The following is a 22,984-nucleotide window of genomic DNA, read 5'->3' as shown; positions in this document are numbered from 1 at the left end:
AAAACACTTAGGGAAAGCATTTGGAAATCTCTTCCAAACCCTAACCATGTGATTTTTGATGTACAATTTTTTTTGATGCTTCCTGAGACATCTATGATGCCGTTCCACCTCAGGTACCGGATCGTAATCTGTCCAGGTTGAGGATGTAACGCAGAATTCTGTCAATTTTCTAGTAGACCATCTTGCAAACCCATTATAAGAAGATTGTTTCTTCTGCTGTGTGATTCCAGATTCAGAGTCCTGATCTGTTTCCCACTCTGTCCAACATGGCTTGAGCATTTTGTTTCCACTTGATGATGCCGTTCCACCTCAGGGTCATCGTCTGTGCAGGTTGAGGATGTAACGCATAATTCTGTCAAGTTCTTGTCTAGGATCTCCATTTTCCAGTAGACCATCTTGCAGGCCCATCATAAGAACACAAGGCAGAGGAGCAACCACCTTTGTGGGCACAAGAACTCCCAACTCAGGTTACCGTCCTAATGTCATTTAGGAACATCATTTTGGTTCAGAAAATAGAAACAGTTCATTTGTTTTGGTGCTTAATTTTTAGGAGGCTGTAAAACTCAAATACTACACATAAACAGATTAAGTACATTACACACATGCACATGTGTGATTAGTGTAAAAATGCAGACTTAAATTTCTGCGGACACCTTTGAGCAAAGAGCAAGGTGGGGACGAGCAACCATCGATTACATTTGTGGAGTCGCTGCATGTTTTCTCTGCTCGTAACTCACTTAATCAACTATTTGGCTTTGTCTGCGTTTCATTTTCAGTTTATCTTCCCATGCAAGCTGCCTCGTTTGTTTTAGAAGCTCTCATTTAATTAAGACGCTGTGGACTAAGCACTGTATATTTAGACCTCGCGGACTTTACAGTCTTCATATTTTTATCACCCCGTGATTTAATGCGTAACTATAAGAATGGAATGCCCTCTACTGCCATATTGTATCTTGAGTGTTCTTGCTCAAGATCTTTAAAGTTCAGAAAAAGCAAACGTCTGGTCATTACGTCTTTGGAGCGGCACAGAGTTGCTCTTTATATTAATGGTGTGTCCATATAGATATTCATCATCCTTCCTCATTGTCTGTCTCATGTCTGGTCCGTTCTCACTCGGTTCATTTAACCCTGTTTGGTTTTCAAGGGTTCGTCCTCACTCTGTATGTATGCTGAGTGTCACTCTCAGGGATTTTTCTCCTCTTATTCCACTCAAGAACAAAACAATAGAAATGATAGAAGGGAGGAGCAAGATGCCATTTCATGTTATATATATATATATATATATATAAAAATCAGGATGTACAGTATTATGCCAAAGGAGCAGTGAGCCATGAAAGACTGCTGGGCAGTGAATGCTAAAGGGCCATGAAAGGCCTGAGGAGACAGATGTTGTGCTGCGACACAGGTCAGAGGGCAGATAAGAAGCAGTTGTGTTAGTGTTTGACGAAGACCAGGAGAGAACAGAGGAGATAGAGCAAGCAAAATGACACGGTACACATTAAAGGTTAAAGAAATCTAAGCAATGGAACCCACAGCTACATGCATGATACTCCTGGACACCGTCCAAGACACGTCATAAGAGACCAAGTTTATTCATTACTTGAGTCTAAGACCTGAAGGTCAAGTCGAATTGCAAGTCTTCCTGAGAGATATCGACTCCAATTTTATAATTAAATTATTCAAGTTTTATCAAGTGCCGATTGAAAGATATGAATTCTATCCAACATGCTGCAAAATAATTACATAATAAATTTGTTGATTCTGGTTCTGATTCTGATCGTTACACTGAACTAACCCTAACCCTAACCCTAACCCAGAGAGATGTAGATGAGCAATGAAGCCAACGTCAAAAGAAGAGAAAAGAGATCCTACTTTTTTTCTGCTTTTACAAAAGCGTCATTAACATTAATCACTCCGTGGATATTAGGAGCATTAAAGTCTGACACCAGTGATAATTATTTTACATGCTTTGTAGTGCAGCCAGTGCCTATCGGCGTATTTTAACTCTAAGTCTAAGGCTTTTAGAAGCCGAGCCTTAATAGATTACACGGGAAACTTATTAGTGAAGTAATCAGAGGCGGCTTTCATATTTTACATCTTATTTTGCAGGAATGGCAATTAATCTTATGTTTGATGTATATGTATATATATATATATATATATATATAATCTGCAAAAAATAACCCTTTAAGAGAGAAAGAGTTTGGAAAATGCATGTACATAGTTTTTGTCTTTGCATTTAAAAATCACACCAGTGTTACTTCAAATTTCAATATAAATTTAAATCGACTATTTTAACACGTAGTAACTGCCAGATATTGAAAGTTATTAGTCACAGTCACAAACAAAAGGCTGCACAGATTGAATAATTAAGGCAGAAAATAAATAAAGTCTGTTCTGGACATTTTCCGTGTAAAAGAAGCTGACTGGGTTTACTTGTACATCAACAGGGTAATGCAGCTCAAATATTCCATACATTACTTCACAGATACACCAACTTTATCAGCATCCCTGCTTTGGCCGTTAAGATAGCGTACGAATATAGACTTGGGCGGCTCTGATCGATGTTCATGTCGTGCGTGTGTGTGTGTATATCTTCCTTGCCTCAGTATATCCTTCCCTTGACAGTGCATATGTGTGAGAGACACTGGCTGCTGACAGGAGCCCAATGCCCTGGTCTTTTTGATGGATGCCCACTGTTAACATGATGTGCTGCAGGCATCAATCTCGAGCAGCCTGATTAAAATACACAGTGATGGGTAATATTTATGCTTGCAGGGGACACAGGACCTCCAGGAAACCCCCCCTGAAATGTCTTGCACCATATAGCAAAAGCATGCAATACGTACATATAGTTGTTTACTTTATGTGAGATGTGAGAATCACTAAGTCTGGTCTTTTGGAGATATGTCGCAGGAGTCTTCTCCTGGTGCCAGCTGGAGACTGCAGAGTCTCTCTCCTTAATGCTTGTAACTGCAGTGGGAACTGCACTTTGTTAATTTTATTCCGAAAGACTGAAACTGCAGCAGAGCTTTCGGTGACAAGCACAAACTGTGAGAAAGTGGAATTGACGAGGGCAAAGGATTCGGCTGTTTCTACAACTTTCTAATAATAAGAAGACTTTAACAATCCCACCCCTCGATTGCGATGTGTTTCTCTGGGATATGCAGTCGCTGCAGTCATGCAAGATTGTTGGGACATGAGTTCACAGCAACAGACTGAATACAGATACTGTGGACTTGCAGCATTTCTCTCTCTTTCAGAGTCAATTCTGTAGTATTGAATTTCAAGGAGAGGAAGAAAGAAAAGAAAAGAAAAATCATTATTTGAGGGAATGTTCGGAGCCGTCGTGTTTTGGACGGAGACTTGTTTGTTGTCGCAGATAAATGCTGAGCACGGCTTGTAAACTGAAATCCACTCTCTTGCTGTCTGGTGCGGCGGTGGACGGCGGCGGATAAGCTGTCCTGGCAGAGAGTTTGATCGTCTCTCAGTGTCAGACACTATTATCTGTCACTGGACTGCAGAGCAGGGGTTTCCACCTAACTCTCTCTCTCTCTCACACACACATACACACACATGCACTACACTAACTCTCTCTCTCTCTCTTGCATACTTCCTGGCAAGCGCAGTGTTGGAACCGAGATTCAAGCAGCAGTCACACTTGATGCTGCAATGCAGTCTGGGAGGTAAAATAAATAAATAAATAAGTGAAAACATAAGGGGACATTCAATTCAATTCAAAAAAATGTGTGTGTTTATTTATCCATTTACCCTCATTACATCCTGTAAAATGATAAAAAAAAATCTTTGGGTATACTATATTTGATATACACCTTTTCCTCTACAGATTGTCTCTTTTATTAATTTATCGAAAGCCCTTAGACGGATCTTTGCTGGAGGTTAGGAATGAATCATACATTTGGTACGCGAGGTGGCTGATCAAATTTACTGACGAGGGTTCACGGTAATAAAGAAAGGGTCAGCAGGCCAAGCGAGAAATGCTGAGACTTGGAAACAGAGCAATTCATGGACCTATAACTCACCACGGTGTCAGAGAGAAATGGAGGGAGGGAGGGAGGGAGGGAGGTGGAGAAGAAGGATTGCTAAGGGGACTGGTGGATGGGTGGTGGGGGCTTAGAGGGATGATGGGGTCAAGCTGGAGTGAGGAGCTAGAGGAGGAGGAGGAGGAGGTGAAGGCTGCATTATGCACTCGCTGGTGGAAAAAAAGAAACCCCTCCAGCCAGCATGAGGCATCCTGCTGAGTCCAAACAAAACACGAGGAAAGGTCAGACACTGGTTGTGGTCACTGGAATAATATTTACCATTGCACACAGTGTGAATGCTATAGAAAAAAAAAAAAGCACCACTCATTATTAAATGATATAGATTTTTGTTGTTGATAGTTTTCATGTATTTGAGTCCCGAGGAGCAGCTGCAGTTTAGTGGTGGCAGGTTGTCTTTGAAATGCAAGGTCGGGGATTTGATCTCCAGCTCCTCTACATGGTGATGTGTCTCTGGGCAAGACCCCAACTCGCTCCTGGCAGCTTTACTGGCAGAGTGTGAATGAGTGATAGAACCAAACAAAACCGAAAAAAGAGTGACATATAGAGATGCAGTGTATGAATGAGTGTGAGTGGAAGACGAGAAGGACAAAACTGAATCTATGACATTACATTTACACACTCATCATTTCTCCCAGTAAGATAAACAAGCATATTGAACAGAAAAGTATGAATGTAATTGTTTTAAATACAATTATTTTATCAATTGAGATGTAAGTAGGGAATGATAAATAAAGAACACAAAATGTCTCCCTGAGATGAAGTTGTTATACCTTTCTGTTGAGCTTGGTTAACCCTTTAACAACGAGCGCTTCCGTATCCGTAATTCCGCTAATAACGGTTAACTGTACACACTCAAACAAATGTTATTTTAAATGTGTTTTCTACTGTTCAAATTTAATTTGCAAAATCCAGTGCTCGGGTACAACTTTAGTGTTTTTCTTCATTTTATATTGTTAATACACTTTTTTTACCCTTTTATGGTTAAAATAAGCAACGTTGGTGTCTCTCTATTTCCGACTGAATGAAGCTACAGCTCTCACGTACAAACCCTTTTCCCCATTTTCACACACGCACACACACACACACACACATATTAATGTGCCAGTGAAAAACATTCAGTTAAAAAAATGCAACCATTTACTCGTTTGAGTAATGTTTCCGAAAAGTCACAAGGTCTGGCAGAACATTATGTTTAAACATGTTCCTTGAAAAAATGAGAGGCTTTTTATCTTTGAGCCAGACAAGAAATTTAGAGACAAGCATGTTTGTTTTTGGCCTTTTCTTCTTCACTGGATGGGACACGGTCACATATATATCTAAATGAAAGTGAACATTCTGTATTGGTATCAGTTGTATCAGTTTTACCATAAATCCAGTTATTTCGTCTTTTGTTGACTGCAGCCAAGTCATGAAGATGCTTTGAGTGAATGAGATCGAGTCGAGTACTTCCTGCCTCATGCTGGGACATGAATTAATAAAGCGGGGAACAAAGTGCACAACTTTTTTACGACTAAGTTTATTAGGTCAGGTGTAATTTGCCGTTGAAAAGTCCATATATTGATTTGAGCTGTCTGAGAAGATGTTTGCGTGCTTCAATATTTAGAAGAGACAACTTAAGTGATCGTTGTGGACGACTTGTTAAACAGAGAGTGAACAGCGACTGCTGCGGTTTGGAAGCTACTTCTTTTACTTCTGAAATGTCACTTCGGATTATTTTTCAAAACCGTTCGCACTCTATTTACAAAAACATGTTGTGATGTTTGCACAGCAGGTTCACAAACACTGATATTTCATGATAAAGTCAGTCAACATTGCACACATTGCTTACCCAGTGACTGTCAACTATCATTTTTTGCTTGAAATGCTAATTAATCTAATCAAATATTAATCAATGCTCCAGTGTGAACGCTGAAGAAACCAATTAAATGTGTTTGTGAACATCTCTCTGGACAGGAAACAGCAAATACCAGTTAAACAGAGAAACATTTGTACACGTCTCACGGTAAAAACATTCAAACCAAAGTGTTTTAATGCATCAATTACTGTTTAACTTTGGAATTTCTGAGCCTGCACCCATGAGTTCTAAATCTCTTCAGTCCTGTGACCTCAAAGATTACTTTCAAAAACGTCTCCCTATGTCGTTTTAAATATCAGAATATTAGATAAATTGGGACTTTTGTGGTTACCATGGATACGTGGTGCACACGATGTACTGCACACCCTCAATCCTAATTCATACTCAGTCACACGACACATTTAAAAGTGTCGAGCATCAGAAATTGTCAGGGAAAGAAAAAAAAAGTGTTGCTCGACACGTTCCTCAGTTCCCATCCCCAATGTGAACTTTTGAACTTCAGCTGAATGACGTACTAAAGTAAATTCAAATTCTCCTCCTTCTCAATTGAGTCCAGTCTGGAATGGGTGTCGTCACCTCCCACTTGCAAGAGGACATAACTCAAAAACCAGGCAACTGGACAGACCTATAACCAATCAGACCAATGATCTGGATAATGTGTTAACAAATGTGCTTGATGTCATTTTCTAGGAGCAATTACTATTGCCCGTGGGACATGTTTGTGATTTGAGATTCTGAAGTTGAAGTTCTCATCTGTATTCATCTGTAATCACGAGTAAGAGAAAAAAGCACAAATGCACATACAAAAAAATTGGATAACAAGCTGACAGACGGATATACTTGATCAGGATAATGCAACATAATGTGGCCGCTGATTATGTGGACAGGGCTAAAGCCTTTTGCTGTGGCATGCATTTAAAATACTGCACAACTCTCAGATTTTACCCTTTAACATTAAGATCTGAGCCCTTTTGAACTGCTATTTCATATTTCTGAGAATATATGGTGGTCGCTTATGTGTGTGAGAAGCCAATCAGCTTTTGACTCAAACTGAAAACCAAAAAAACACCATGTTCTCTCTAATCCAGAGTTCCCAAACTTAACGGCCCCTTAATATCAAGTCATAATAACAACTGACCCTTGACCTACAGCTTGATTATTATATAATAATAATAATAATAATAATACTACCTAAGGTTATATGAATCAGGCAATTTCATTTTTGATTTCAATTAGCATCATAAATATAGTATAGTATAGTATATAAGTACTTTTTTTATTGTGATCTATGTAATGTTCCATATCATAACAGACACTTTTACTTTTAAATGTTGTGAAATATCATCAGGAATATCGTTAATTTCCCACATCGTTGAACTTGACCGGCCCCTCATGACCAGACTGGACACTCATTGGCCCCAAGGTCGTTTCAGTTCGAGTCCCCTGGTCTAATCACAATCTAGACATATTGTTTTATCATGCACACTCTTCTGTTCACCGTCGTGTTTGCAGCGGGAGCAATAAAAAAAAAAAACCTCCCTGTGGACCTGCCCTCACCTTTATATGATTAAGAATTGTTTCACCCGTTCAAAAGGATCATGCTCCTCGCTGTTATCATTATCAGAGCTGATGGCGGGCTCACTCAGTCAGCCTACCATGTCACTGAAAGCAATTCTTGCTGTCATCTTTGTGACCCCTGACCAAGGGTGAATTCCTGTTGGGTTTGCGTGACAAGACAGTGACAAGACAGTGACAAGGCTGTGACTGAGGCTGCGGCAGCGACGGTGATGATGGCGGCGATGATGGTGATGTCACTGTGACGCTGATGCGCGATGGCTGTTCTCATTAAAACCAACTTTGAATTCCAAACGGAGCTCACAGCTGCATCTGCTGCCAGATCACATCATCAGAGAAGTGATGGATCAATTAAATAGCCGAGGTCACGCAGAAGTCCATGCAGAAGAGATCGGGAATATTCCACCCTCACCTCCCCACCTCCTCGCCCCACCGCCCCTACAAAGACAAGTGAAGGTCTGATTTTTGTTGAACGGCGTGATTGATGTTTCGCATGTCGTATGTTTTCCGTCCGTGACGCCGGTCTGTGTGCGCGAGAGAGACAAGCGAGGCTCTGTTTGAATGTTTCATGCTGCGCAGATCCATCACCATCAAGGCCCATTTCAAGGCTGTCAGCGCCCTCGTCTCCTCTGCAGTTGTCGTCTTCCTTAACCTCTTATCCCTGTTTCCGGAAAAAAAAAAGTTACCGCACAGAGTATCGTTCCCAATGAAGTGGGTTTTTATTGGTATGGTTGATTAAAATCCCATTTAAATCTCAGCGGAACAGTTCCAAAAAACCCCCCCCCACAAAACAACAACCCCATTATTAGACGGAGGACAATTCCAAACCCACAAATAGAATTGTTATTATCAATCATGTGGCTCTTCCACATAAAAGGGTGCCATTAACATGATATTCCGTTGCCTTTTGTCCACAAGTGCAACGTTTTCGGGACATTAAAAGCAGCGCAGATAGCCTCGCGGTTAAAAATATACCAGCGATTAAGCCGTTGAGAGAGGAGGACCGTTAGAAAACAATGTGCAACGATGGGTGAGATCTTTATAGTTTGTTATGGACCTCAAAGCGCCACGATACTCAGCATCCAACATATGAAAACACTCAGACGAGGCATTGGTGCACGGCAGATCACCATAATAAAGAACAGACAGAGAGTGTGTCATCGTGAAAAACAAGACCTGTGTGTAAAATAAAACCCTCACGTCGTTTTTGAGTTGGTTCGCCGGATTCTGCATGAAAATGTCAAGACGTATCATTTATTTAAAAAAAAATCCCATATCGCCGTTACTGCCTGAAGTTCGCAGCTGTAACACATCCGCGCGACATATGTTCACAGTTAGCTCCCGCTATATTGTTGATAATAAGACGCCCGCGTTATGCCGACTCTTCTTGTTCACAGTGAATCAATCTGGCATGTTTCCACCCCCCGACGTGTGAGTTTAGAGAGCATGTCAGCATTCCCGAGTATAGGCAGCGTCAAGTGAAACACGAGAGCGTCCGTATGCATCCTCCATCCTATACCGTACATGTAGACATTGATTAGAACCAAAGAACCACAGATATCAAACGGCTTTGTGTCTCGCAGGCACGTGGGAGAGTTTGACGGAGATTTCGTGCCGTAAGACAGCCGCAGTAATAGTGATAACATGGTCTGAGAAAATCAGCAGTCCTGGCCTCACCTCCCTCAGCGCTTCTTCTCCGTGAACAGTTAAAGTGAACGGGGGAGAGGGAGACGGAGAACAAAGACTGATCAGAATTAAAGAGGGAGGAGAAACGGCGACGGAGGAAATGGAACAGTGAGCGGGGGAATTAGGGTTAGAAGAGGAGAAGAATGGAGCGAAAGATAAGGGCAGTTTAAAGTGGATAAAACAGGTCGTCCTCGGGGGTCACGGCACGCTGAGACGTCGCCGCCTGTCTCTGCTCTTCGTCTGTCTCTGAACGATTGTTCATGTGCTCACACAAAGTGTTCCATCTTATATAACGCAGGCCTACATTGTCCTGTACAAGCTAACAGACACGGCTCTTGGGTCTGTTCATAGAGGCCAAAGCTTTATTGCATTTTTTTTTCTTTGTTTTTAAACCACTTGAATAAGAGCACTTTCATCTCACTGATCATGATAGACAATAGATAATAGACTGATGGGCTAATTTTCTAATTTCTAGTTTTCACTCCTCGGTTCAATTGGGGATTGTGACATTCAGCCGGTCCAAGTTCGTTTTCACACTTTTGCACTTTAGTGAAACGAACCAAGAACCGAACCTTTAGAAAAACGTATTCCCCTCCACGCTTGAGGTGGCGCTGCATCAAATCCGATCGTTTTATGTAAAGTGAACCGAGACCTAAGTTTTTAGGCAGGCCAGAGTTTGCTTCTGTGGTCTTGCTGATCAGTAGTTCGGTTGCGCATTCACACCAACCCAAACGATCCGGACTTTGCGAGCAAGAAAACTAGGAATCGTTTTAGAAGTGGCTGGTGATTCAAATTTTAATCAAATACTCATTGTGATATGTGTGGTGTACAATTTAGGGATACACGGTAAAGGATCTTTATCGGGAGTGTTTAGGCCGATACAGACACCGATATATATGTTGTTTTGTTCAGTCTCTTCTGTAGTGAAATGATAATGATATAATTAATGATAATAATATTTGTTGCAGCAGATGTGGATATAAATTGAGTAGGGGGCGCTAGCATAGAAGTCAAGGAGGGAGCAGCTTATTCAGCGTACTATTTTAGTCAATAGTCAAATCGGAAGATCTTGGCGTGTTTGCCGATGTTTCAAAGCCAATATCTGCCAATACCGATATCGTGTCGATAATATCACGCGACCCTAGTCTTATGGTGACTTAGATTAGATTAGATAGCTTTATTTATCTCACAGTGGAGAGAAAACGGCGTTACAGCAGCTCAACAATAGATAAAAACAAACAATATACAAGTAAGTAGTGCAAGTATGAAGTTATTCAAAAGTATTACAAAGTTTGTGTATGTGTTTCACTCACAATATGTGTGTCATGTGTGATAAGTATCAACTGTCAAAGAGGGATAGAACTGGCGTCTTTGTCAGCTCATTAAGTGTCTGTGGTGGATGTTTGAGGTTTTTTTGGGGGGGGGGAATTTGGCCTCTGCCCTGAGCTTCAGCGTGTTGGAAGCACATCAGTGACCGCACATTCACTGACACCCCACAGAAGGAAACTGGGATACATAGTGTGAATTGAAACAGTGAAATGTTTTGCATGTCAGTCCTGGGAATGTCAGGTTGTGAAAAGTAGATTGTGTTCAGATTTTCTGAAGGTCCTGCAAACCACAGATACACATTTACATTTCTGGTTATGAGTATATGGTAAAGTTTTGGGACAAAAAGCACCTGGTGGTATGGTCAGTGCTTCCTCAGAGCATCAACATCCTCTCCATAAAAAAAAAAAAAAACTCAAAAAGAACAGCACATGAAAGACGCGATGTCACAGGGTTAAAACAAACCAGAATGCCATGACATTTGGTTTCAATCTGGTCTTGGAACTATAATCTGCTGCATTGCAGATGTTGCTCACTATGTTCCAGTTCCACTGTCAAGCCTTTTCCACCACCAAGTGACACTTTTGGCCTCAAATACTGTGTCACTTAACAAACACTGACACTGCTGCAGCCCTGCATGACAGTAAACGTCTCATCTAAGAAACCTTTGTACAAGGTTCCTGCTTCAACCAGCATTAACATTCTTCTCTGCATTGCAAGAGATGACGTGCATTTCAGATGCCACTAAAAAGACAATGGGACCAGTGGATGTAACACCGGCCGGGCGTTAAGTCTCCTGTCTCCTCAATCCTGCCACTGTGATTTGTTGATACTGTAGTTCAACTTGATACTACGGGCACTTTCAAAGACACACACACACGGTGCAAAAGATGCAAGTCAGCCACTTCCCACATCTTAGCGCAGCTGCTGGTAATTGTTGAGGTGAGGTTTATGCAGATGAATACGTCGTTGTGGAAGAATAAAAAGAGGAGCGACCCCTTCACAGCGCTAATGTGATGGATTGTTTACTCATTCCTCCTTTCTCCTCTCTCTCTCTCCCACACTGGTCTCAAAGATGGATCACTAGTGACAGGAATGTGTACAGGGCTTCATTTGTTCTCCCCCACCTCATCTCCTCACCCACTGATCGCCTTCTTTAAAGTCCCTACTCACCTCTCCCTCTAATTGTTTTAGCATGTGTGCCTCACAGAGAGTGTGTGATGGAAGTTCAAACACTTCTATGATTACTTGTGATGAGTTCAAATCGCGGGGCTCCACACAGGTGAGACATTTCTTTCTCTTTGTCTTCATTCCATCCCATTCCCCCCCCGGAGTTCACCTCACATGGCTTCCACGTCTCCATCCATCTTTTTTGGCACTGTGCTTGTTCCTGCTTAAGTGCTACTGAAAGATCTTCACCATAATGCCAAGCAATGAGATCTTACTTCCTGGCGCTGAAAGAAAATCCATTTATTTTTGGACTACAAAGTGTTGTCTTCAGCTAAAAGGGCTGACGCATTGATTACATTCCAAATGCTATAATATCCTAAGTGCTGGGATAAGATGCAGACGTTCCCTCCCTGCTCCGCGGTGTAATGAAAATAGATCAGGTATGCACACGAGCGAAAACAGGACGGAGGGAGATTGAGTTCAAAAACAAACAGGTGGAACCACAGCGTTTTACTGTCACGGAGGAAAGAAACGAGCACATATTCACACTCAAGACACCAAAAATCTACTAAAAACCCTGTGTGTATATATATATACTAGAGCTGGGCATAGATTAATTTTTTTAATCTAGATTAATCGCACTGCAATCTTGGAGTTAATCTAGATTAATCTAGATTAAAATGGCTCATTTGAATTCTGATGAAGGCATTCAAAATATGTGTGCGCTACTTAAATAATGACCAGAAGTAAGTCCTTGAGAACGGGTTTCTCAGGCCAGCTGGTCCATTAGACCAGAAGCCCATCTCCTGTTTGGAAAATGCATCAAAAACTGCTTGATAAAGTTATTGGTAATGAAATATGAAATAATGTTCAGTAAAATGTATGTGTTTATGTAATTGTTTATTCAGATAAACACAAAATAACCAGTAGGCAATTTAACCAGTACAGGCAATTTGAACAACCCCCATTTCTGGGATAATATGACATTAATTGAACAACTGTAGGCCTACATGAGAGGTCATAAAGAACTGTTCAGTAACTTTGTGGCTTGAGTCAATCAGTCCAACCTCTACTTCTCCTTCTTCCACCAGTCACTCAGACAGACAAGCTTGTTCACATTTTCTGGTGACAAACTAGATCAACTAGATGCAACTAATCAGCAAAACGTTGATAACGTTAGCTAAAGCTATACCGCGTGAAGTTAGTTTCAGGTTGGATATTCATTCAGACAGTTGTCGGACGCGACGGTTGGATATCCAACCTGAAACCATTTTCACCGTGGTAAATTACATAGACCGTTATAAAACAAAAAATGACAATAAATTACATAACGTAACGTTACCTAGGGCGAAAGAGTGAAGCTCCCAGCTGGCATCGATGAGGTGTACAGTAACACCAAGGTAGTTTTCATTGTTAACAGACGACCAATGATCCCCAGTCAGTGCCACACAAGTTGCCCCAGCCAACTTCTCCTCTTTCGCCGCTTTCTGTGCGGCGTGCTGTTCATTGATTCTCCGTACGATGGTTCGCCTCGCAGGAAGTTTATAAGATGAAAGTGAAATTCATAGCTTGCTCACTATGTGGACCCAGGTCCCAGACCCAACTTTGAGAATAGATTAACGGCGATAATTTTCTTATCGCGCGATAAGAGTCTCGCGTTAACGCAGCACGTTAACGCCGTTAACGGCCCAGCACTAATATATACACACAACTGTCACTCTACATCACACTTATTTCCTTTCTTCACCCACATGGCCAAATTGATGCAAGGCTTTTGGCACAACATCACACCCATATTTCTTTGCTGTAGGAAGGTGAGATGTGAAGAGACAGCCAAGTGTGGGGAAGTCAAGGAAGTGACAGCAGGAAGGCGAGAGTGGGACGAGCTCTTTTTGAAAGCTCTAATCCCGATTTATACTTTTCGCTCAACAAACATCACATGACACTTTCAATTTAGGAAGGAAGAGATTTGGAATTTAACCAAGATGGTACGAGCAGTGGTTTGAACCACACAAGAGAAAAACAGGGAGGAAATGTTTGGGTCCAACAATCCTGTAACAGAATATGACACAAGTAACGTATACAGGGAGTATAAGACAAGCTTTAGACCGCCCCTATATCCCACACACAGACTGTATATAGAAATGGACGTTGTCTTCTAGTTTGAAAGGAAGTAGGATGAAAGTAATCACTAAGTGGTGACTCAGCAACTTACTCAGTTTGGGAAAATGAGCCTATACCTCTCACTTGATTTATAACATTCATTAACTGAGGTGTTAACGGTCTCAACTGCTAATTTCTCCAATACCATACGATGTCAAATTTGTAAATGATCTTCCCATTTAGACACGGCACATAATAATGAGTGTACACCAGTGTGATTGACAGGTGACATGAATCTCAACGCTTCCAAATGGGAGTTGCTACCAACCCACGTTTGGGAAGCATCTGGGTCAGACACATTCACAGCACTAGGAGACTGTGCACAACATCCAGGCAATGGGGTGGAGACAGGAAACTGCACACTCACCCACTCACTCGCTGTGAATTATCCGGAGATTATTCAGAGCTTTTGGGTGTGGAAGTTCCCGCTCTCTCAATTGGAGATCTCCACCCCATGAAATTCTCTTCAAAACTATTCTGTCCACTAGATATCACCAGCGTATTTATTGCTTTTATATATAACAACGTTAAATTATGAAATGTTTATCCTGATTATATGCATACGGTATGTTTTTGGTAGGTATCTCTGTGTCGTTCCCGTCCTGCTGTCTTTCTCTGTGTGACAGAGACGAGGTCCAGATACAGGGGCTTTCATCCATCTGCTGACATAAAAAGGCCAGGAGTGTGTGTGTGTGTGTGTGTGTGTGTGTGTTCAGATGTTTACTCATGGATGATCTTCATTAATATACACAATGTAATAACACTGCTGTTAGTATTTCTTAAAGCACATCATTTTTTTTAGTTAAGATTAAATCTCCCGTCTTTTCCTGTGAAACAAAGTTATCAACCTCTTAATGCACGTTACACTACACTCACAGCAGAGGTCGGAAAGTAATGAATTACATTTACTCGCGTTACTGTAATTGAGTAGGTTTTTGTGTACTTTTGTGTCATTTTAATTTAGCTTGTTTTTTGGAAGTACTGTACTACGTTTTAAATCACATTTGTTACTGAGTAAAACAATGAAAGATAAGGACAAGTGAATGATGGGGACAGGTGAATGTTGAGGACAGGTGAATGTTGAGGACAGGTGAACGATGAGGACAGGTGAATGATGAGGACAAGAGAATGATGAGGACATGTGAATGTTGAGGACAGGTGAATAATGAGGACAGGTGAATGATGAGGACATGTGAATTTTGAGGACAGGTGAATAATGAGGACAGGTGAATGATGAGGACAAGTGAATGATGAGGACAGTTGAATAATGAGGACAGGTGAACGATGAGGACAAGTGAATGACGAGGACATGTGAATGTTGAGGACAGGTGAACTTGTGCTATAGGTCCCTGAGTGAGTGAGAAAGTTAAAGCGTTTGTGACCTTTGACCTTTGAAGGTTTGCCTTTGATTAAAAACAATTATTGTGAGAAGGAAATAACCTTACTTTCACCAGTACCTTTACTTGTACTTGAGTAAAATTTGATCAAAATAGTGCAAAATAGAAGATATAAACATAGTCAATATAACTGCATGACACTTGTTAACAGAACAGTAAGCGTGGGTGTAATTAGGAGTTGGATCCTTGAAACGAGCCAGAATCATTAAGCTAACAGTAAGAATAAAGTTGTCAAAGTTTTCCTCCTCAGCGATCAAGTTAAGTTACAAGTTGCTCTAATTGCCATCGTCCTTCCTGATATAACCACTGTGCCGGGCTACAATTTAGCCAACACCACCTCCCTTTTTGTCCTATTTTTATACTGTGCTGCCTGCAATGCCTCAATATGTGTGTGTTTAAAAAAAAGAAAAAAACAGCAGCTAATGATGTGTCAACCTGTATTATTGGGCTAATACACCAACAAAGAATTAACATCAGCTACAGAACAAGGAGCAAACAAGTAGTGTGACAGGATATAAAGTGAACTGAGTAAACGAGGGACACAAAGGTGAACGTAATCAACAATCAAGAGCCTGCAGGACGTTCAGGCACACAGAGACAAGACAGAAGCACAGGGTTCAGAGTTCAATCCAAAAAAACACACACACACAGGCAGAAAAAAATTAAGCAACAAAAACCCGAGTCCAAATAAATTAAAGCGAGTGAAATACATTTCCTGTATCGATACGTGCAAACACAATCCCGCCTGCAGCGTACTTATTTATTTAACATAATGTGTCTGAATTTCCCCCAAATTAACCAAAGCACAATTATACAAAAACGCTAATGTTACCATTCTAAACGTCTTTTTTTCTTTCTTACACAACGTCACTCACTCCTAATTCCACTGCATCAAATACACCGACTACACAAACACTAAGGGAACACTTCACACTTAATCATCCCAGTCTTTCTGTGTAATTTTAAATCCAGCCCCAAATGGGTTGGTGATTATCCATTGATGGATGGGCCATTACTTTGTTGGACCATAAAGATGTAGAAGTAAAGAGATTCAGTTGAAATATTTTGTTTTTTATGGGTGATTTAGTTGTTTAAAGCCAAAAGAGAACGGGAGGCAAAGCGCAGTCTCAGCTGTATTTGTCTTTGTCAGCAACAGACAACACAATCAAATCACATCACATTGACTGGTCTGATGGACTTTAACACTCATACGGCTGGACGAGCATCGTGTCTGGCTGTGGTCTCAGGAGGGTTTGAGGGGACAAAAATCGGCCGCTTACAGCTTCTGACACGACAGCTTCACTTAAAGTCTCACCGAGTCCCAGTAAAAAATGTTAGAAAAAAGCATTTGTGTTTGGCGTCTGACGGAGAAGAAGGATCATTAGGCGAGCAGCTGTGGTTATAGACATCTGAGAACACCACAATGAATAGAATTAAGACGACATTTTGTGTGTGAATATCTATCTATCTATCTATCTATCTATCTATCTATCTATCTATCTATCTATCTGTGCTTCTCTCCATTGAACAACATCTGCTAATATTAATATCTGTGGTTAATGTCCAAAGAAATGGACACTGTATGCCAAAAAAGAAGAGTTCCAAGTCAAAGCACTTACAGATGGTTTTAAAGTTAAAACGCCTTCATTTTTTTTTTTTTTTAGGGATTAAGACATTAAAAAACACACTCCAGCGACCAGCGCTTTTGGCATGACTTGGTATAAAGTGTCATGTTCTTCGGAAAGGTTCGAGGGACGCCAGCAGCGCACCTGCTGTCCCCCTCTCTCTCTCCCCATATCTGCATGTAATGTCTTGGATGTTGACATGATTGGAGGCAAATTAATATGAATGGGAAAGAAACAGCCCAGTAAAGTCTTGATATTGACATTAAAATATAAGATATCTCAGACAGAGGCATCTGTTTCTGTTCTGTACATCATCTTCATATGGATTTTCACATTAGTCTAGTAATTGACAACTGTATCATTTCAATAAAGGGAATTTTAACCTGTTATTATTTGTTTTTACATGCTTGAGTATATGTTAATATATGTAAATATTTCAAACTGAATCCAGTGCAAACCAAGGGATTTGCCGTTGCTACCTCCCCGTGGGGTTTTATACGGCCTATTAAGTTACCAGCACCCTCATGTCTTTGTCCATTGTGCTCTAAATAGGTGCAGGTGTCCTTGTCCTCCCCGGGGGACATGGACAGAACCGGGGACAAAAATAGCAAATTCTTTGGTAAATTGAGACTTGGTGTCAGTATAACGTGTCTGTGATGATCTAATTGTGTAAATTATTTATAACGCTGTATAAAATGTGCATTAGTGCTGGGAGCTGAAAATTGTATAGAGATTAAAAAATGGTTTCATTTAATTAAAAGTGAACTTGTGTTTGACCCAAGTGCAGGACAACAGCTCACAGGTGAGGGCAATTTTAACGTGGTAAAAAAAACAAAGGCGACCACGGGTAAAGATCCAGAAATGGCAGGACAGAACACAAGGAGCAAACCAGTGGTGTGACGGGAAGGTGCACAATATAAGGTCAACTGAGTCAACGAGGAGCAGGTGTAACTGATACACAGGTGAATGGAATCAACAATCAAGAAACTGACAGAAGCAGGGACACGTGGAGTAAAACAGGGAGTTAAAACATCCCAGTAACTCTAACACAAACCCAATCTCTAACCTAAAGCAGGATAATAAGTCCAAACAATATTATAATTCATTAAATAACTAATTAAAGCACTAGATATAAATCAATGGTCAAGGTTAAGGATTGTTAACCAAATTAGTGTAAAATAGTTGACACTGTGTTCTTTGGGACATTTCCATCTTATATATTTTTAAATTAGCTGCATGTCCTCAAGAAAGACTCAGGAAATAAAGAATTTTAGAAACACTGACTCATTAAAGCTGCAGGATGGTTGGAAAAATATTTAATTGTGAAGTTTAATCCACAATTATTAAATACATAGGCAGAGATGCAGAGTCTTTGTCCCTCTTATTTTATTTACATTAGCCTGAGAGGTTATTTTTTTTGGAAATATTGATCAATGACACCAAACAAATCCTACATTTATTACATTTTTATGTTTAAAATCGTACACTTCCCTATGCTCCGGGGTTTTTTCCTGTGTTGTTGCAGGTGAGTATGTTTCATTTTTCCCTGTCGTAAAGCAGCAGCGGTGGTAGCAGCGGCGAGACATAAAATGTGATTGATCCTGAGTTCCCTGCTCTACGTCAAGTGTTCAAGGCTGCAGTAAAATGATTGCATACTTCAGAAAGCTGCTAACACGCACAGAAAAGGTGGAGCAGCGGGCCAGGGAAACGCAACATGACATTTTGTTGACTGTACACGTGCATTATTTAGTGGGTGTCTGATATTGGTCAACTGGTAAATATTCATAGCCGAATGTTATGTGACCCAATGTTGTTTTTTGGGACGATACTTTAGAAAATTAAAACTGTTTATTTGGCTGAAATTTTGATTCATTTTTATTCATAAGCCCAAACTGCATTGATGTGCCATTTTGGAGATTTTGATCTTGTGCTTATAAAAATGTGCAGCCATCTGCCAAGACAGGTTGGGGTGAAAGGAACAATTGGGGGACAGAGGAGAGGTGGGGGCCAGAAAGGGGGGAGAGAAATGCTGCTTTTCCACTACATGGTCCCACATGTACACAGCAAGACACGTTTGAGAGAGAGTCATGAGCAAGACGTCCGACACAAGAATCAAACCGAACAATGCCGACTGTAGATCAGTTAAAAAGACTTCAAAATCCTGAAAACTGTCGTTAATCTCCAACATGTAGCGACAGCACTGCTGAAAGCTAGTGTTGAGGAGGTACTATATTGTCATGGGAAAGAAACCAAACCGTATAGAGTCAAGCCGTGCAGAAACGATAGAGTAAATCCATGCCGGGACCATGTAGTGGAAAAACGGCAAAAGTGAAAGAGGGTTGCGAAGTAGAAACAGAAGAGAGAGAGACCAGGAGCAGTTAGCAGTACTACTATGTAATTTATTCAGGAAACAGCAGAGATTGTTGATAAAACATTATGCCGATATCAACTTTAATTATAGCATAATAATAATGACAATGACATGACTAATAATAATAGCCTTGAAACTGGATCCGGATCCTGCAGCCTTCAAGATGAGGATGCAGAGAAAGAGAGAGAGGACAGGAAGGAAGGACACAAACTAGGAACAGAAAGAAGAAGGTTAATGACATGTAATAGTCGTATTCCGGAGTGTAAGAGAGTGTGAGTAGTCTACGTCTATAGCAGCCAAAAAAAGCGATGCCCAAACTATAAGCTTTATCAAAAAGGACGGTTTTAAGTCTAACCCTACAGAGTCCGTCTCCCTCATATGGAGCAGTGCTGCACACACTTTACAAATAATCCTGCTCAGAGATGCAGCACAGGAAGAAAAGGAAATCTGCACAATCTCACATGAGATGAAAATGTTGCAGCACTGTGTTTGTATTCAGCCAAATACACCATCTGTGATCTGAGAGCTGTGTTTTCAAGGTGATCAACTATCAAGAGCAATTTTTCAGCCCTTGTGTTGCTCATGTACGATATCTTTGCTTGATTAGATTGTCGCCGGTGGAGAGTGACAAGAAACATGGGTGGCGACGACAGACAGCTCGTGTCAGCTGGATCTGAGCCTGGTGTGTTATGGACACATGGGCTGATCACATCACAGCGTTGCAGCTGCTGGTTTAAATGAGTGTGTATAGTTACCAGGTTTAGTTGAACTAACTAAAGCAATGCAGTGTCCCTGAGAAGCAAGGTGCAAACAAAACTGCTCATATAGTAAAAGCAAAGGCCCCAGTGATGTGGTGCAGAGCAGTGGGTGGTGGTGTTTAATGTGACCAGCAAGAGCATTAAAAAATAAAAAAGACATGGGCAAACAGCCAAAAAAGAAAGCGAAAATATACCTAAAGAAGAAAAGAGAAAAGAAAGATCATTAGAGAAAAGAAAAGGTGTAGTAACAGCTGGTTTCAGGAATGGTGTTCATTTTACTCAACGTTTACCCCAGTTTTCCTTCAGCATTCATTATTAGTCTCTTAGGTTACCTGGCACATCAGCAGAGCTGGCAGCTGGCACAGCCCCACAGTGCAAAATGGCCCCAGGAAATAAATAAAATATTATATAGACCGTGCAGTGAAACAATACGTACATGTTTCTGAGGCGTAACATTGATCCGTGTTTTAATGGACTGTATTCATTTGAATTCGCACCTGCTCAGACGACAGCACCGTGCACTCACTCCTCTCCTAAATCATGAAGCAACAAACGGCACAGCGTGTAGCCGGTACTTGGAAATGGCACATGGAACAAATACAATGTTCAGATTACTCAGGAATCAGAGGAGAATGTCTATGTGACGTAGTCATTAACGGCACTGGTAAATAATACGGCATCGCCCCCTCATCGTTCTTCAACGTGAAATAAACCCACACTCGCACACACACACATATTTCAAATATAACGCCGCTCAATCACTTTTAATGGGGCGACGTCAAGCGCTGCCAAACTGCCTGGTGGGTCCGTTGCTTTTCAGGAGAAGTTTGAGCTCAAAGCTGCTACTTTCCACATGGCAGCGCGAGCACCAGGCCAATCAAATCACGTGACGCAAATTATTCCAGCACGAGGATGAGACAATCAAATCATGTTTACACATTGTTTTCCTCACACTGATACACTGCCAAATAAAGCTCTTGGAAAAAATCACATTTAAACTCAAAGAAACATGATGGTTGTGCAACTACTTTCCCCTTAAATAATAATAAACTGAAATAAAATACATTTCTTTTGCCAAATCACCATCTAAGAACAGGATATTTGAAGAGCAATTAGACAATCTAGGAAGAATTTGCTTGCAGTAAAAAATCATTAACTTCCTACTGCCTCCTTTCTTCCCTTCTTCCTTCCTTCCTTCCTCTCTTTTTCTATTTTGATTGTTCTTTATAAGATCTGAGCTTTTTTTTTTGGTTACAAGCCTCTGGTCACATAGGAAGGAAGGAAGGCAATGTTACTCTGGACAGTTTGGGGGGTAACTGGATTACTGCTGTGTCCTCCTCTGGGACTGCTAAATTGGTCCAGTGAGAAATTTTCTGGGCGGAACGAGAGCGATTTTTATCGGAGCACAACTCCTCCAATAGTGCACGTACACACACGCACACACACACACACACAAGTGGACAAATAAAAGGACACGTTATCTTCTAGATATGCACATCAGATAAACAAGTGAGTGCAAACACACATCATAGTACAGTACAGTACACTTTAATACTGGTGTACACACACATTAATGATTGTAACATCTGTACACACACACGCACGCTCCGTCCCCGTTTTATTTTTGCTCTGCCATTCTGAGCACAATGTGTCCAGCCAGCAGGACAGGACAGTCCATTCAGCTGATCAGTGTCCAAGGAAGGATAAATAAATAAAGGGGGGGGGGGGGCAATTGGAGGCTCAGCCTTTCATCCTCAGTCTCAGGGTAATCCCTTCCCCAGTTAAAGGTGCCAATGATTCAGTCCTTGCTGTGGGTGGTAAGCTCATATCCCAGCTGAATTTGTACCCATTGTCCGTGTTTCCTCTTTTGTTTGGACTCATTATTATTGTGACCGATCAGAGGAGGGGGAGGTGGTGGTGGTGGTGGTGGTGGCAGTGTTTGAAGTCAGTAATGTTCTCTATAGTCGCATTCAGAACTCTCATGGCTTTGGTATTGTTTTCAATACATGGCTTATTTATTGTCTTTGATTTTGAGCCACTGTGGAATAAGGGAGAGCGAGAGAGTAGCTGCACCTTCATAAAGACAGTTCATCCCCCAATGATAATTTAACAATCAAAACAAATGTCAGGTATAGGTTGTGTTGGGTAATATATTCATTTCTGTTTCCTATTTTTTATGATGTGAGCGGATTAGAGAGCCACTTAAAACTGTGTTGTTGTTTTTTTACCAAAGATTCCAAAATCAATCCATCCACTACCATTGCAAAAATTAGGGTTAGGGTTAGAATTAGATTTAAGTTAAGGCATTTAGTTGGGATGGTTAAGGTTAGGGTAAGGAGAGAGAGAATGGAGTTGGGGGGGTCTGAATGAACGCACTTCTCTGATACACAGCTGAAGTGCTTGTCGGCATGAATATGTGCGAGTGTGCATAACACCTTTGTCTTCATGAACGTTTGAACTCTACCGTAAACTGAATGATTCACAAAATCAACCTTGTCTTTGCGAAACCGAGTCCCCAGCGCTGCCTTATCAAAACTTTATGTTATACAGTTTAACGCGATGCATTTTGTTGATTTTATGTAACCAGGAAGTCCCTTGATATATAAATCTCATTCACGAGGGAGAACTAGTCAGGACAGTGCATCAGTTACATCAGTGATCCTGACCTGGCCTGTCTCTCTCTCTCTCTCTCTCTCTCCCTCTCTCTCTCTCTCTCTCTCTCTGCAGTTGTGCTGGGTGTGCAGGCGACGTACACCCAGATGGAGATGAAGAGGGTTGTCGGGGACAACGCCACTCTGCCCTGCCACCATCAGTTCTGGGCGGTCGAAGACCCCACCCTGGACATCGAGTGGCTGTTTCTGAAGCCGACCAACCGACAGAGGGTGGTGAGTGTCCGTCCGTGCAAGCTTTCATTGTGTTCATTCTGAACTGAACACATTAGACATTGCAATAATCACAACAATCATCTACACAGGGTCTTATGTAACTGTGAGT

At 41.2% G+C, this 22,984-nt stretch overlaps 1 protein-coding gene across 1 annotated transcript in view; it reads left to right on the top strand.

Annotated features, from left to right (window-relative positions):
* LOC131458766 (CXADR-like membrane protein) overlaps positions 1-22,984 on the top strand; it is a 49,076-nt gene that overhangs the window by 18,354 nt on the left and 7,738 nt on the right. The window contains exon 2 of the mRNA XM_058628010.1: positions 22,718-22,875. Within this exon, the coding sequence (XP_058483993.1) occupies positions 22,718-22,875 (158 nt within the window). The remainder of the gene's footprint in view (positions 1-22,717; positions 22,876-22,984) is intronic.

This window comes from Solea solea, chromosome 4 (assembly GCF_958295425.1).
Source record: "Solea solea chromosome 4, fSolSol10.1, whole genome shotgun sequence".
Classification (NCBI taxonomy): domain Eukaryota; kingdom Metazoa; phylum Chordata; class Actinopteri; order Pleuronectiformes; family Soleidae; genus Solea; species Solea solea.
This window is presented reverse-complemented; position numbering and strand designations above follow the sequence as displayed.